Source organism: Seriola lalandi, unplaced genomic scaffold (assembly GCF_002814215.2).
Source record: "Seriola lalandi dorsalis isolate HSWRI2012SDOR001 ecotype SW California unplaced genomic scaffold, Sedor1 jcf7180002054476, whole genome shotgun sequence".
NCBI classification, from domain to species: domain Eukaryota; kingdom Metazoa; phylum Chordata; class Actinopteri; order Carangiformes; family Carangidae; genus Seriola; species Seriola lalandi.
This window is the reverse complement of record NW_019525029.1, coordinates 430,835-447,715: the sequence shown is the minus strand read 5'-3', so window position 1 is coordinate 447,715 and position 16,881 is coordinate 430,835. Positions and strand designations below refer to the sequence as shown.

At 38.2% G+C, this 16,881-nt stretch overlaps 1 protein-coding gene across 1 annotated transcript in view; it reads left to right on the top strand.

Annotated features, from left to right (window-relative positions):
• Positions 1 to 11,580, top strand: part of gabbr2 (gamma-aminobutyric acid (GABA) B receptor, 2) — a 176,255-nt gene extending 164,675 nt beyond the window's left edge. Inside the window, exons 18-19 of the mRNA XM_023412306.2 lie at positions 4,582 to 4,699; positions 7,577 to 11,580. Of these exons, the coding sequence (XP_023268074.1) occupies positions 4,582 to 4,699; positions 7,577 to 7,742 (284 nt within the window). The 3' untranslated portion in view covers positions 7,743 to 11,580. The remainder of the gene's footprint in view (positions 1 to 4,581; positions 4,700 to 7,576) is intronic.
• Positions 11,581 to 16,881: the final 5,301 nt, after the last annotated feature.

Here is a 16,881-nt window from a genome sequence, read left to right as displayed (position 1 = left end):
TTCTTCATACGGTAATGTGTGCCACTATAATGAGGTTCACTTTTGTACATATTCTTCCCTTTTCACTTTAGAGAGAAAAATATACATTAAAATGGTTCATGTCACAGTTTCATAATTCTCATAACATCCACAATTATGTTAATGGTAAGAAATAGAAAGCTAATCCCCTCACACAATATGTAATAATAATTCCTGACAACATATAAACTATGTTTGCATATTCAGTGGCGTCAGTAAAGGATTTTAATGCTGAGTTTAGAGCAGCAGCTTCAAGGAATATCTTGAGGGGTTTTTTTTTTGTTTTTTGGGGGTTTTTTTCAGTTGCTGGAGCTCCTGTCAGCTGCAGGTGATGAAAGGACACAGGAGAGACGTCACAGACTTGCTGTCAGACAGAGTCTGACAGCAAGTCTGTGACGTCTCTTAGAATGAGTCATGAGATTAGCTACAGAACCTGAATACTTCAGCGCTGCTTGGCAAGTTCTACACATACTGTAGTCACGCTTTATCAACTCTTTCACCTTTAGTTATGAAGCCCAGAGTGTGTCCACACTTGAGTTTTCACCTATTATTTGGTGTTTGGGGGTGGTGACAAAAATATGGAACAACAAGGAATAAACTATCTGAATGTAAAATATAAAGATACATGTCTTATCTGTATTTTTCTTCCGTCAGTTTACCCTCCCAACTTTTGCCTGATTTATGCTGTTTGAACTGACACAGCCGTATCTTAGATATTATCAAGCCGGGCTCCTCAAATTGAATCAGTGAATTGTTACACCCCAGCAGCATCGCTTTGCATTACGCACCATTTTAACAGACAGGCGGGGTGATGGTGATGTACAGCAGCCAGATCCAGCACATCTGATGCACACGCCAGCACAAAGCTGCTCTCGGGGGTGTCTAATGGATCTGCGTGAGTTTGGGAAGGTAAGAGAGGGAAGCAGCTGCGCTCGTTCTGCGGATTGGGAGCAGAGTATGTTAGAATTGTTCGAGAAGCTTCTCATCTGTGCAAGTTCATAGTCACGCAATGAACTGACGGCGGTTAATGAGAACATTCAGAGAGCAATGTGACTAATGCTCCTTCTTTGTCTTTTAGTTTGTTCTCTGCTTCCTTCTGTTTCTCCTTCCTCTCTGCTTCTCATCTTTTGCAAGTGTGCACACATAAACACACTCCAGACACACACACACACGCACACACACACACACACACACACACACACACACACACACACACATACACACACCCTCCCCATTGTAGTCCAAATATTGTCTGGCTTTCAAATGATATGAAGTGTTGGGGGGGGTTGATATTATGTGGTGGTACCCTCACAAGGTTAGATTTGAAATAAAAATATGTCTGTGTTGTTGTGCTGTTGGTTGGAGCAGCTCAGTGTTGAGAAGTCAGTGCCAAGATTATTTTAATTAGTAAATAATGAGCTACCATCTGTGAGATTTTTGACCTTCCTATATTTATCCAACCAGAAAACTGCATCAAATTTTGTTAATCATGATATTTTTCAGTGGTTTGAAAGATTTTACAAGACAATTTAACTGCTATGGCTCAGTGCACTGTTTTTTACTATGTGTCAGGGCTCACGTGTTCGTAAAAATTCATAGATCTTAGAATATATTTGCATTTATCAAAAAATCATGACATGTGGCATATTACCTAAAAATAATTAACTATCCTAAGTTAACACCTTCTAACATTTTCCATTTGTTGAAAATAATCTCTCTAAAGTTCTGGCAGCAGCTGACAGCTGATATCAGGCTCTCTTCACATTGTGTGGGCTCATGGAAATAAATCTATTTTAATTCTTTATATGTGCTCTCTTGGTTTTGTTGTCAGGAGACAAGAGATAATTATAACCAAAGACCTCTCCGTATAAATATGCATTTACAGAGAGATTTTTATAGAAAGAAAAACATAATGTGACCAACAATCTGACTTCTGTAAATTTGTCACATTACGAAATACATACATCATAATTACATACATGTGTTAAAGAGTTCAGGTACAGGAACAATGTGTGCAACCTCTCCATGCCAACAGCAGGAGATGGTGGTGAGAATATTTTTATGCTAATATCTCTGGTAGAGAAATTAGTCCTTTTAATTAGTGAATATTGTTAAATAATCCAGTGTCTGCAGCAAAGGTTACATAGGGATCAAATATTACAAAGCAATACAAAGGAGCTCTATAATTGGCTCACTACTAAATGAATATGACTGCTTCTGTCTTAAACAGAGCAGAACAAGTATGGAAAGTTGTTAAAGTCCTGATTAATCATTATGTGTTTGTATGTGCACACTGTATAGGATGAAGCCAGGCTAAACATCTGAGGCTGGTCTCATATTGAGCTAGAGACTGACTTCACCATTACTTTTCTTAAGAATCACACAGACAGTCTCTGGGTTGTTAAAATGTTCTCTTGAGGAGAGAAGGAGAAATAGAGTTCTGAGAAACTGAGCTCAGACAAAGATAGACAGCACATTAGGTGGTACTCACAAACATCAGTCTGACACATATTATGGAAATAAAATCACAGGTCATTAAGCCTCTTTTAAAAATCACCAGCATATAAACTTTTCCCAGCTTCAATCTGCTTATGCTTGACACTCATCACCATCATCATCATCATCGGCGGCTCCTAACTGTAGTCATCAGTATTCATAAGAGAGCTGATCTGAATGTATTGGGGGCCATGAATGAGTGGCTGTTATAAGAGTAGAATGCCATGTCAACAGCGATTATGCTCACTCACAGGGGTGAGAAGCAACACTCCACCTCTCCCTCTCTCTCTCTCTCCCTCCCTCCCTCCCTCTCTCTCTCTTTCCCCTTCCCTCTCTCTCTCCCTCCCTCTTGGGCCGTGCTCATGAATATGTACAAGCACATGGCGATGCTGGAGAACACCAGCACATGACGGTTAAGGTGTGGTTTTCTGACAGATTGGCATCTGATTTGAAATGTTATGTTACTGATTCACTGTAATGTGAGCATCTTATATCTGTGCTACATTTAATGCAAAATCCTTAACACTCAGCAGTAATTATTACCGTTTGGACTTGAAGCTGGAACTGGAAAATATTTTGAATTTCTCTTCGATAAATGACTTAAATTATTATTTGATTATTAGAATTGTTGACAATTATTTCCATGACCATGAACTAATTGATTCATCATTTCAGACCTACTTGTGTTAGTAAAATATCCCGGTTTTTGTACTTTCAATAAATGTAAAACTGTGAAAGTAGATATTAAGATTTAAAACTTTAGAGTGTTATCTTACAGTTAAAGTCTTAACTATACTCTGCTTAAGGTGTCATACAGCCTGGGACTGGCCCTGTGAAAAAAAAACTCAACGCCCAGTACTTTCTTTGTGGCACAAGCACATATTCTGTGTCTGAATCCATAATGAAGTATATATATATCTCTGTCTGTGCTTTTAACACAGCTTGAGAAGTACAAGGTTAGGCTTTTTTCAAAATGCAAAGAGAACTAGTCTGCTCTAAAATAGTCCGGCGAGCTCAGATGTCCAATCGGGGCATGGAGTGCTGTGATCAGTGAATCAGGTCACAAAGTGCTGGGAAATCTGGGACAACTGGAGAGAAAACTCTGTAGGGAAAAATCATTCCGCTAATCTCCAGGTGCAACTCTGGAAAAGTGATGTTTGTTTACTGTAATTCTTGTTAAAAAAAATTGTGTTTCAGCCTCATGAACTGCAGCATCCCCCTGCAACATTAGGAGAATGCAGAAACTATGTTAGAAAAGCTTTTTTGTCCTCTCTACTTTCCTCTCTTGACAAGTGTTATTCATTCTTTCAAGCTGCTTCTGTTTTCACTTTATGCACTTGTCCCACATGGTGACAGTTTGTTTTTGTTTTTTTTAAACTTTGCTTTAAATGTCGTCCTGCAAACAGTGTGAAAATATTCATTTAAAAAGTCAACATTATATTTTGACGGTTAGCTGTCGCTTTGTTAGCCTAAACAAGACAACATTAGCAACAACATTGGAGCATTGTTACAACAGTTGCCGGCTGTTCATTCAATTCACAAACAATAATGGTAACATTTCAGGACATGAACCTTTTGACAACATGTTATTAATGCATTGCATTTGACGTCAGATTAGAACACTTGTATGGTTATTATGCTGCCTCCTTCAGTTCCAGAAGAATCACATTTCCAGTGCCTGGAGGGCTGCCTGCTGCAGAAAAACAAGTGGCGTCATTTTGGCACCAACTTGGTACCAAAGTATCGGTTCTCTTGACATCTCTAGTAGTGACATTTACATGCCATACACACCTGGAGTAACTGATTGTCGCTTTTTGCATGGTATCAGGACAAAAGTTATGGCATGAAAATTAAGAAGAATCTTTCAAGCTTATGACCGCCCTCCTCCCAAACAACTGTAGAAACAAATGAGGATCCAGACCCAGGTATTAGGACCAAAGGTGTTTGAAAATGCCCTTAATGTCATGTTTCAGGTGCTGCTGGTATCGGCTGAGCAGTCAAGTATGAAAGCCCTCTTGACACGGCCTATAATATCGTTTATGATGCCTACATGTGTTTTCAATGCAGATGGAGAGAAGTCGATACTGAAGAACCACCTGGAGCAGAAGTCTCAGGCGCAATGGGGCTCCATGGATCCTTCCAGAATAAACAGAGGTCCCCTGGAGGATATCAACTCACCCGAACAGTGAGATCTCCCATTTCTTCTGCACCTCTACCCCCGTGTCCCTTCCCCCTCCCCTCTGTCGCGTCAGCTTTCTCATCAGACTACACGTCACATGTATCACAACCACCAGCAGCTTTCAGGCAGTTGCTCTGGCAACAGAGCCCTGCGAAAGCATGGACCGGCTCTGTACTTTTCTCTCCCACGCACATCAACATACATATAACCACGTATAGTATATGTGTGTATTTTCCCACCATGCTGGACTTACTGCAGCATGTATGCTCACTGTCAAACACTTACAGACAAACACATGTGCACGTACAGTGTGCACACATTTACCTGCAGTAGATTGATTTGTTGTCCCAACTTGTAAAAGAAGAATGTCTTGCACTCTGAAAACACTCATGCAACAAAGGCAGATCTACATTCACTGAATATTCATAAGGCGGCAAAGCTGAGGGATGTCGACTTCATCAATCGGGGGGGTGGGGGGGGGGGCACTTCATGCATCATTGAGAGCTCTCCCTCCCACATTCGTTTAAGCAGAACCAGGAGAAGAATGGACGATATAGTGGGACAGAGAAGGAAGAGACAGCAGACAAGGAGGGTAAAATACTGTGGAAAGGACAGTTACAGAGAGAAGATGGATTAGGACAGAAGGGTGTTTAGATAGGAAAGTGAGACAAATAAGGAGAATGAGAGAAAGAAAGAGGTAGAGACTCACAGAGGCTTATGTAACCAGTGATTTACAGCTCGCATTGGAAGCAGCTCTGAAAATAGACAGGGAGGAGAACAGAAGTAAAGGAACACTCAGAGCTATTCCCATGCCACATGAATGTTTGATCACATGGAGGGAAGAGAGATGAAGAGGCAGCGAGAGAGAAAGAGACAAATATAAAGAAGTTAGTATGAAGAGAGGAGAGGTGGAGGAGGACGGATGGTAATGCTTTGTGACGTGACAAATGCAAAGTCACACACCAGGTGCACGTAATTGTCAAGTGTAGCAGCTGTGTCATATATAAAACATCAAATATACAAAAATGAATTCCCTCATAAGAGAGATTATGCTTCCATCAGAAATAGGACAGGTCAGGATAACTGACTAGGCCTGAGGACTATTAATATTTCAAAGTTCACCTAATTAAGAGGTCTAGGTCTATCGCTGACTGAGCTTGAATTTCATTCCCCCTTTTAATTTTTTTTACATAACTGGCATTTAGTTATGCAATTTTCTTGCAAACGGCTGGCAGTGACACTGGCTCTGGCGAGGTAGGGTGCGAACTGTCACACCAGGCGGAAGCATGAAATGTTCTTTTTGTCAGATGATCCCAGAAGCTGGGAGGCACAGTGGATTAAGGACTTAGAAAGGAGAAGAGAAGAAGTGAAGGAGGTTGCTAAAGAATACAGGGAAAACAATTAGATGAATTGCTGAGGGTTTGCATGAACTATACTTTGCCTGTCTGTTCTCAGTAGGGATGTTCCTAACGACTAATTTCCCTGTCGATTAAACAGAAATTTAAATTTAGACTAGTCCACTAGACCAAAAGTAAGAAAACACTCAGAAAACAGTCAAAATTGAGTTGCATTACCTTTTTCAACCAAGCAGGATCACAGCGTCTGCAGCTAAACAATGTCATATCGGTTTGCCTAGCGTTGCTAATGTTAGCAGTGCTAGTACCAGCAGCCTTCTTGCCTTGCATGTTAATATCCACATGACTGTGCTTAATATGGTTAAGCATTTCTCCAGTTGAGTGGTTGTATGCCAGTTTATTCTGGCACAACATACATACAAACTTATTTTCATTTTTCCTAGTTCAAAATACTGCCAAACTGCTGGTTTTATGAGATGTTATCTGTCCCACTGTCAACCTTACTTATTTACAACATCAGGGTATTAGCGTGAGGAGAGGGGGACTGCTGTCTGTAGTGTAAGACATATTAATATATTAATATTCAGTTTAACCAACTAGTATTTCTGGCCCCTTCATGCCTACTTCTCATTCATCCTCTCTGTGTCTGTCCAGTTTTATCACTGTAGTTGTGTGTGATTTAAAAAACATAAAACAGAAATTGTGAGAATCTTATGAATAAACTGGGAAAATCTACTACATGTGCCACTTCTGGGCTGTGGGAGAATCAGACCATAACACTGTTTTCCACCTGTGTCGTTCCCTGTGTCTTTATCAGCACTTTCAAATAAATAACATATACTGAAGGTGAGTGTTAAGTATTGATAAACAATGGGCCTACTGGCACAGAGTTGACTATTTTTTAAGTGTGTAGGGTGTTTTACAGGGTGGCAATACATCATCCTTTAAAATTTTGGCCTCATGTAGTGTATGAGAAGTCTAGGAACATAAGGAATTGGTTCATATTGGATTATTTTGCAGCAATTTACATGCAAGGTCAACATTTACTCCCCATGCAGAGTACTTATTGCCTCACTACTTTATGTATAATAAGGACATGGATAGGGTCAGGGAGGTGATTGGGAAAGTAGGGCTTCCAACTTTTACACCAAGGACCAACAGCAGTTTGTGTCTCAGACCAAGTTAGGCTTTTTTTTTTCAAAGTAACTACAATTTTTCTGTAACCTGACTTACATTTAGAATTTTATAACCTTAACCATTGTTTACTTTCAAAAATCATGCTTTTTCTCGTTCCTTAACCCAAATGAACAATTGAAAATGGTTAAATGCATGAGAGGTAAACTTTCTCTGAGTGCACAATGACAGCATTTTGCACTTGGGCAGTACCTTGTGAACGTAATTGTCAAATCATCCAATATCAAAAATTCAGACATTTAGGTTGATAAAAAAGACTGAGAATATCAAAGTTAGAAAATGTACTTCGTTACTTTGTATATCTTACATTGTACCTTACCTTCTCTATCTGCAGCATACAACGTCGACTGTCCTTGCAGCTTCCCATCCTGCACCACGCCTACTTACCTTCCATAGGAGGGGTTGATGCCAGCTGCACCAGCCCCAGTGGCAGCCCTGGTTCCAGCCCACGTCACAGACACATGCCCCCCTCCTACCGGGTAATGGTCTCTGGCCTGTGAGCTTCATTCACTCCCCCACCTGGCTCTTTGCAGAGGAGACATATATGGTTCTTTTTTTCTACAACAAATAGACTGATATCATCAGCGTATGTGCGTATTTTGTCTCGGAACAAGGAGGACAGGGGGAGAAGAGAGGGAGGGGGGTGGGCCGAGTTTCACTCTTTGTACCTCTTCACCCCAGCCTCTCCTGAGAACTGAAACCCTCAGTCAGGAAGGGGTGGGAGGAGACAGAGTGGGCACTGGATGACCCTATCAGACTCCCACACGTCACAGCAATGTCCCCTTATTCATCTGCTCCCCCTGCCTAGGCATATACACATATGCACAGTCAAACAAACACAATCATACACGAATACACACATGCACGAACACGCTGACCCCAATAGCAGAGCAGCGGTGGACCAGCCCTGACCTGACGTGTAGCCTTATCTGCTTCAGAGGGGATTGTCTGTTTATGTTCCTTATCTGTTGTATGTATGTGCTCATTGCTACGCGTGAGCTCGTCATCTAACTTGATTATTTCACTGCTTCAGTGACTGGATACAGGTGTGGAGATGTGGAATTTACAAAACCCAACAAAGAAAATAGTCTAATTAACTCCCCGTCCACTTCCCAACCTTGTGGAGACGTGTAAATATCATCATTTCTGACTTTGATGTAAGCTGTATGCTGTAAGCTTTGTATATGCTGTGAATGGACAATTAAAGGGGTTATTAGAGTGGAGTTTGTAACAGAGGCAGGTAGTCATGACAATTTGAAATGAGAGCTTCTAAAACATGGCATCCTAAAAAGAATTAGACATTTGTATGAAAGAGATATGAATTAGTTTGTGTAACTGTTGATAAATTAGCTTATGGGCAACAAAGTGAGATACATGAAAGCCTGTGAGTCACACAACATGAAAAGGCTCCAGAGAGCCACTGCTCCAACATGGAGTAAGATGTACATGGCTCCGTTTTTCACTTTGCTAAATTTGCACCACTGGATTTCGTCACGTCAGAGATTTCACATCAGGCTTTACATAGGCCTTCCATATTTACTTTATTTAATTTTTTTATTAATCAAAAATAAATAAATGACTCAATCACATCCTCAGAAAGCATGTTAAACAGAATATTGATGCTATGCCTTTTAACAGGTCTCCAAGGCTGCATATTATGTTAGATAATAGAGCTAAAAGACACCACAAGAGTGTTCCACAGTTGTCTTTTATGCGTGTTATATGCCAAGAAATGCACACCTTCAGATGTACACTTAAAAAGCAAAAGAGAGCACCTTATGAATTCAGGTGCTTTTCAGAAAAGGCATTAGTGACGGGCCTGGTCATATTGATCCCCACAGAGTGGTCTCTACAGACTGTTAAGATGTCCACCTGATCTAGCCCTCACAGCTAACCAGCACAGTAAAGGGCAATGAGGTTCATGTCAATGAGAAAAAGGGCAGAAGTCTCTGAATAATATGACTTCATCCGAAGAAATAAAACTCAAGAAGTGATGGTGGAAAGGATGTAGGTCTACCAGTTCCACGGCTAGTTTGGATTAAATGGTTGACCTGAATTTCTATGAGCGGACAGTAAAGACAATGAACACATGGAAGCCTTGTGAAATAAGCCCCAACCAGCTGTAGCTTTCAGTTCCAAGACGGTGATGACACCACTGCTGGTCACAGTGATAGAGCATAAAGCACAGACACAGGGCTTTCTTTCACAGATAATATTGAGTGTCATGAAAAATCACTTCACACTTAGCAACAGTGAACATACCTCAGTTGCTATGGAAATGTAATTCAGTGCCGTTGAACTCGGCCCAAGAAGGCTGCTCTGAGCAAAACGGTCATCGACACAGTGTTGTCATTTTTTTGTAAAACTGTCCTCATGCAGGAGAAAAGCAAACAGGGACTCTGGACAAAAAAAGGACTTTTTATCGAGTGTGAGGTTTGTTCTCAGCATATGTTTCACCATTGGTGTCTTGGTTTTTAGTTTTTAAGGCGTTTGTTGAGCGCTGTGCCTGTTGTCTTATATTGTAGCCTGCAGGACCCACAATACATAATAGGGTGATAATGGCGCTGACCCAGCAAACTACAGCATTGGCCACACATCTGTAAATTGTACGTGTCATAGATTTATTTGAATTCAATGCCTCAATGCATGGGACAGTGTGGGAGAACTTGGTGAAAGCTCCAATTAATCTAGGATGGATTTCCTCTCCAAGCTGGTGTCTGATCAAAAACACAGTCAGTGAGTCTTCGGCTGAAAGGTCAGCGGAGGATACAGAGATGAAGTGGGAGACAAGCTAGCAGAGATCCACTTGCTGTCGGACATATCATGGTGACTCCCTGTGAGAGCTCCTCCCCTTCCAGCCCCTGCTGAGCACAGGAGCAAGGAAATACCGAGCACTGACCTCCAAGGAGTCACGGCTTGTCCCGCACCCTTGCCAACCAGAGAATCACAGTCACTTGACAAGTGAGTGAGTGAGAGACATTGTCAGAGGATTGGTTCTTCCCTCAGGAGAAGAAAAACCAACCGCACATTTTATATATTACATTATATGTGATTGTGTACAATTTGCTGATACCCTGATGATGGTGTCCATGTATGGAATATTTGGTATTTGGCTTTCTCAAGACGGCATGAAATAAAATGTATAATTCACAGAGTTACCTCTGTTTTTGCAACTGTCGTGACAAATCCACTCTGTTGTTTCATCCTCTCACCTACAATTGGTTTTACGTACATTTCCTTACAAAACATGGATTTAACTTCTTTTAAACTGTTGATCAGCTCACACGTCAATGCCAAGATTCTCAGTGACAAACTCAACTTTATCATATAAACTATGCTACTGGTTTAGCAGTTATTCACTGAGGGCAATAAAGTGAATAGAAGTAGAGTAATAGAAGTGGTGGTAGCAAATGATCAATCTTAATAACCCACTCCTGGCATTTACCAAATTACAAATTTAAATTTTTTTAGTCCATTCAGAATGCCAAATGCAAATCATCAGGTATTGTTCTAGTTTTTATTCTGTGCCCTGATTTTTTTTTTCTTTTTTATTACGATTCATTTCAATTTTTTTTCAACATGGATGAAAAATTGTTCAAATGCAACTGTAGTAGGTCAAGGGCTCATAATTTCCTGTAATAAATAACATCATGCTGATGGTTTGTATTTGCCACAGGTGTTTTTGCCTTTTTAGTTTTAAGATCAAAGTGACATATACGTATATAATTATATCTTTGTATGTGTCATCATCAGGGTTTCTGGATAACACGAAACATACATGTCCAAAAATATAACAATATGACGTATATATTAAGTGGAAAAACACACAGGTCCATACTGTTACTGTTTTGTCAGTTAGATATGTGATATCACATGGCGTTAAGTTCAATTAAGAGTTTAAAACGGTAAACAAAACCTATGTTAAATGCAACATGTTCAAGAGGGGCAATAACTTGTTTTCTTAGTACAGAAAGAATAGAGAACTATATATATGTATATGTAAAGATCTTTACGTACATTCTCATTTTTACATAGGAAATATTTCACAGAAACATCACAAGGATACTTGGAAGTCATTTTTTTAATTTACAGTATCTGTAACTATGTTATGTACAGATGAGGTATAGATATGAAAAAGTTGTATAAAATAAGTATCACACTTGGAACACCTGAACATTTTTGGAGCCATTAGTTGTTATGGGGGGATTTGAATAACATTCTTCTTTTATTGTCTGAATGTTATGGACAGCCTTTACTTTTCACATCATCGTTAAATAAAGTGAGACTGAAAATAATGAAACGTTTGTTTTCATCTGCACAAAGTCTTTGATACAGTAAAATCATTCTTGTGGTTTTCAAAAGTATGTTTGCATTTATAATGTTGATTTTAAAGGCAGTAAATCGCTGTAGAAATCAATTCACAAATCTGCTCTTTTAAAGTTGCTTCAAAGTGGTATAAGCAAAATGTCGCTCTTTATAATATCTAGTGGCAGCCTTCAGTTAGCTGCAGTACTTCAAAGAGAGATATCTACCCTATGTTGTAAAATGATGCTCTTTATACACAACATTTATATAGTACAATCTGTATAATGTGAGGTGAAGTTACACTGATTCCTAGTAAAGGCTGAAATTAGCATGCTAAGGTCAGCACGCATCTCCACCTCCACGCACTTTTAACTCACAAATTCCTTGTGTAAAACATTAGTAAGTAAAGAGAACTGGAATTGCCAAAATCAAAAATAAATAAATGACTTATTTATTTCATTTATTTATTTATTTTTGATTTTGGCAGTTTCAGTCCTCCATAAGTAACTAGTTAGGCTACCTAGGTGCTAGTTAGCTGGCAAGTGGACACTGGCTATGTTTAATATTATGTGAATTAGCGTCAGTGGCTAATGTAAAGTTTAGGTTGTTTACTTGCCACTTGTATTAATCTCATTAGTTTCATTTTTGACAGGTTGAGACTTTCACACAGAAAGCAAAACAAATGCATATACTCGGTAGGCCCTGGGACAGAGCAGGGCAGCTGCTTTCCATAGAACTGACATTTGTTTTGTGTGCTCCTGCCGATAAACAATTTATGCATCAATTTTTTTAATGTGCTAGTAAAAAAATGTGCTAATTTAATGTGCTTTAATGTGTTAATCTGCAAAAGTCCTTTTCATGAAGGACATTTTGACTTGTCATAGTAGCAAAAGCACAGGTGTTACTACGAAAGGCTTTTAATTTCAAGTGTCCCAGTAAGTCATGACTGTGTGACAGTGAGCCACCATGAACAATATTAGGACAAAGCGACTGGAACTGAAGCACCTAAATGGATTCAGCCATACTTAATTTTATTATTTACACCTGTGCTTTTCCATCACAAGTTTAGTTCATGCTCATGTGGCAATATGCCAAATGTTGGTTAAAATCAGCGTTTGTTAGTATAAGTGTCAATCCTGGTGCTATGAATACACCCACAGTTATAGAAAAACCTCCATTGTTTGTTCACTGGATAAAGAATCATATGCTGTGGTTTGCCAGGTCCTTGAGGTAAGACCAAAACATGTAACAAACACATACTTACATGCACACACTCTTTAGTGACTTTACAGCGTTCTGTACACTGTTAACATTTTTTTTTTTTAAATCACTGACCTCTCACTCCAAAGGCAGAAAACTAAAAATGGAGGGAAGTGCACCATGAGATACAGCAGCCAGTCAACTTTAAGACTCTTAAGTGGCACACCAAAAGGCACACACAGTGAACAAGCAACCTGCTGCCCTCACACCAAGAAGGAAGAATACATTTCTGATGAAAAGCCTTGTATTTTGAGGTCAATAAATAACTGAACATGAAGTATTAAAAGATTATTCTGGTTAAGATGTTTTACACCAAGATAATGCTGCTGTTTTTAGAAAAAAACAACAAGCTATAAGTTTAATTTAAAGGGTCACTTCACACAAATAAAAAAAAGGCAAAAGTGATCCATTAGAGGTGATTTATTAACTGTTAATAAATTAATTAGTTACAACGTACAAACCCTCATTAAAGGGTGACTTATATGAAAGCGGCACAGGCCAGGTTCTGAGAAAATAGTCCCTCAGCTCTTAGTAAAGGTGAATTAACATTCTTAGTGGTGCACACAGTGTTGAAAATATTTAACAGCAACCTGTGCTTCAAGAAACAGTGGTACTGTGTACTGGTACTCCACAGACCTCACTGTACAACTGTCCATTATAACTACTATGTACTGAAGAAATAGTCCCCACTAAATCATCGACAGTGGGGACTGTTTCTCTAAAGACACATGTAAAATATTGTATCCAAACATGTAATTTTTCATTTCTGTGAGCGCCAAAAGAAAAACTGCAGAAATCAAGGACACAAATATCTCAAACAAATAAAACCACAAATATCTGCATGGTTAAATGCCTTTTTTTATAATGAGTGAACCAAATCTTTAAAGGAACAATTTTGCATTTAAAGATAAATAGCACTCCCATGCATGCACGCAAACGGCAAATAGAGCTAGAGTTATGTCTTAATTAATGAGCTTTAGAGGTGCTAGTTGGCATATTTTGGAGAGAACATGGCTAGCTCTTTCCCCATGCTTCCGGTGTTTATGTTAAGCTTTGCTAACTGCTTCCTGGTTATTGCTCCATATCCGTCTTCCCATCCACCTCTCTGCAAGAAAGTGAATACAGATTCCCCCAAATGTCAAGCTATTCATTCAAGTTGAATTGATATTCCATTGACTTTACAGCACAACTGATAACCTTGTGATGGCTGTAACTATTGTTCATTTAACTCAGCAGGACATGAAGTGAACTTAAGCTTTCAGATCCAGTGTGATGCCTCAGCTGCTGCTTACTGATTCAAAGATAACCACAGATTTTGCAGAGCTGCTTCCCGAGATGCTCCACTGTGTGTGTAAATGCTGCATGACCTTCTCTCTCATCTCAGTGGGATCACGCTGTGTAAATGGAAGGCGGGTTGATTAAGTTGACCTGAGTGTCAGTGAAAGGGTAGCATCTATGTATCCTCCTTCACATCAGATGGCTCCATTGGCAAAATGAAGGCTTGGTTGGCAAGTACATGAGCCTGTACTAATATATCCAATTTATTCATCTCATTCACGCATGTATATATTAAGCTGCATTGATCTGGAGATTGAGAAATAGAAGGACACACACACACACACACACACACACACACACACACACACACACACACACACACAAAGATGTGAATTTCATCGGAGCTTCTTTGACAGTTTTTATGTCACAATAACTTTATTTTATGATGGTGTATCAATGGAACATCAAGGTCATACATTTTGAAGGGCTCTGGCAGCTGACCAAAATTGTAGCTTACACACAAAACTTGTAGAATCAACTAATAATATCTTTTCATCCATGCTATTGGCTAGCTTTATGGAAGGCAGTGTCATTATGTCAGTTGATTCACCACTTTGGTGCATACCAAAATATCTCGACGTGTATCAGATGAATGGCTGTGAGATTTTGTACATTGGATGAATAATGACTTTGGTGGTCCTCAGACTTTCATCCAGCACCAGGTTGGCATTTGTAATTTGATTCATTTTGAGGCACATTGAACTACACGAATTGATGTCCCTCAGGATGCATTATAATAACTTTGGTTAGACTTTGTGTTTCCTGATTTTTCATCTAGTGGCATCATTTGTGCAGATGTTCAATTTGACTTTCAGTTGATCATGTTTAAGCTGTACTTTGTGTTTAGTGCTAATTAGCAAATGTTAACATGCTAACATGCTAAACTAACATGATGAACATGGTGAACGTTTTACCTGTTTAAGATCAGCACGTTAGCATTCAGCTACTGTTGTGCAGACAACTACACAAAGCTACTTGAATAGCTGTACACTCTTATTTTTTTTTTATATATATATGTATATATGTACATGTGTTGAATTACCATAAATGAAATATATGTACATATTTAGTAAAATCATATGTGTGTTTAATGTAAATCCCATATGTGTAAATACTAAACATGAAAAATTGGAACAATGTCATATATTGACATATATGTCTCACTAAAATAAAGTTGTATTTTAGTATGTCTGTTCATATTATAGACATATGTTACATAAATATATATCCACCCCAAAGCCTGTCAATATATGTTCACATTGTATATGAAACGACATAGTAAAGTAAGGCATAAAAAGTCATGAAAACATCAGAGTATAGTACGTCATTAAAATGTCATAGTATAGTAAGGCATAGAAAGGTAATAGTATACTAAAGCAAGGAAAAGTCACAGTATAGAGGGCATAGAAAGGTCATAGTATACTGAAGCAAAGAAAAGTCATAGTATAGTAAGGCATAGAAAGTCATAGTACAGTAAGCCATAAAAACGACATAGTACAGTAATGCATTAAAAAGCATAAAAACGACATAGTATAATAAGGCATAAGAACGTCATAAAAACGTCATTGTATAGTAGAGCATAAAAAGTAATAAAAACGTCGTAGTAAATTAAGGCATAAAAAGTCATGAAAACATCATACTATAATAGGCAACAAAACAACATAGTATAATAACGCATAAAAAGTATTAAAACAGGTAATAGTATACTGAAGCAATGAAAGGTCATAGTATAGTAAGACATAAAAAGTCATAGTGTAGTAAGCCATAAAAACGACATAGTACAGTAAGGCATAAAAGGCATAAAAAGCGACATAATATAATAAGGCATGAAAGCGTCATGAAGACGACATAGTATATTAAGGCATAAAAAGTCATAAAAACGTCATAGTATAGTAAGGCATAAAAAGTCATAAAAACAACAGTATATTAAGGCACAATAAGTTAAAAAATGACATAGTATAGTAAAACATAAAAAGTCATAAAAACAACATAGTATAGTGAGGCATAAATATTTACTAAAACGACATAGTACAATAAGGCTTAAAAATGACATAGTATAGTAAGGCATAAAAATTCATAAAGACGTCATAGCATAGTAAGGCATAAAGAGTCATAAAAACGACATAGTATAGTAAGGCATAAAAACAACACATTACAGTAAAGGATAAAAAGTCATTAAAACGACATAGTATATTAAGGCATAAAAATTTACAAAATGACATAGTATGGTAAAGTATAAAAAGTCATAAAAAGGACATAGCATAGTGAGGCATAAATTTCAAAACAACGTCATAGTATAGTAAGGCATAAAAAGTCATAAAAACGACATAGTATAGTAAGGCATAAAAAGTCATAAAGACGACATAGTATATTAAGGGATAAAAAGTCATAAAAACGTCATAAAAACGTCATAGTATAGTAGGGCATAAAAAGTCCTAAAAACGTCATAGTATAGTAAGACATAAAAATTCATAAAAACATCATAGTATAGTAAGGCATAAAAAGTCCTAAAAACGTCATAGTATAGTAAGGCATAAAAAGTCCTAAAAACATCATAGTATAGTAAGGCATAAAAATTCATAACAATATCATAGTATAGTAAGGCATAAAAACGTCATAGTATAGTAAGGCATAAAAAGTCATAAAGACGACATAGTATATTGAGGCATAAAAAGTCATAAAAACGTCATAGAAACGTCATAGTATAGTAAGGCATAAAAAGTCATAAACACACAT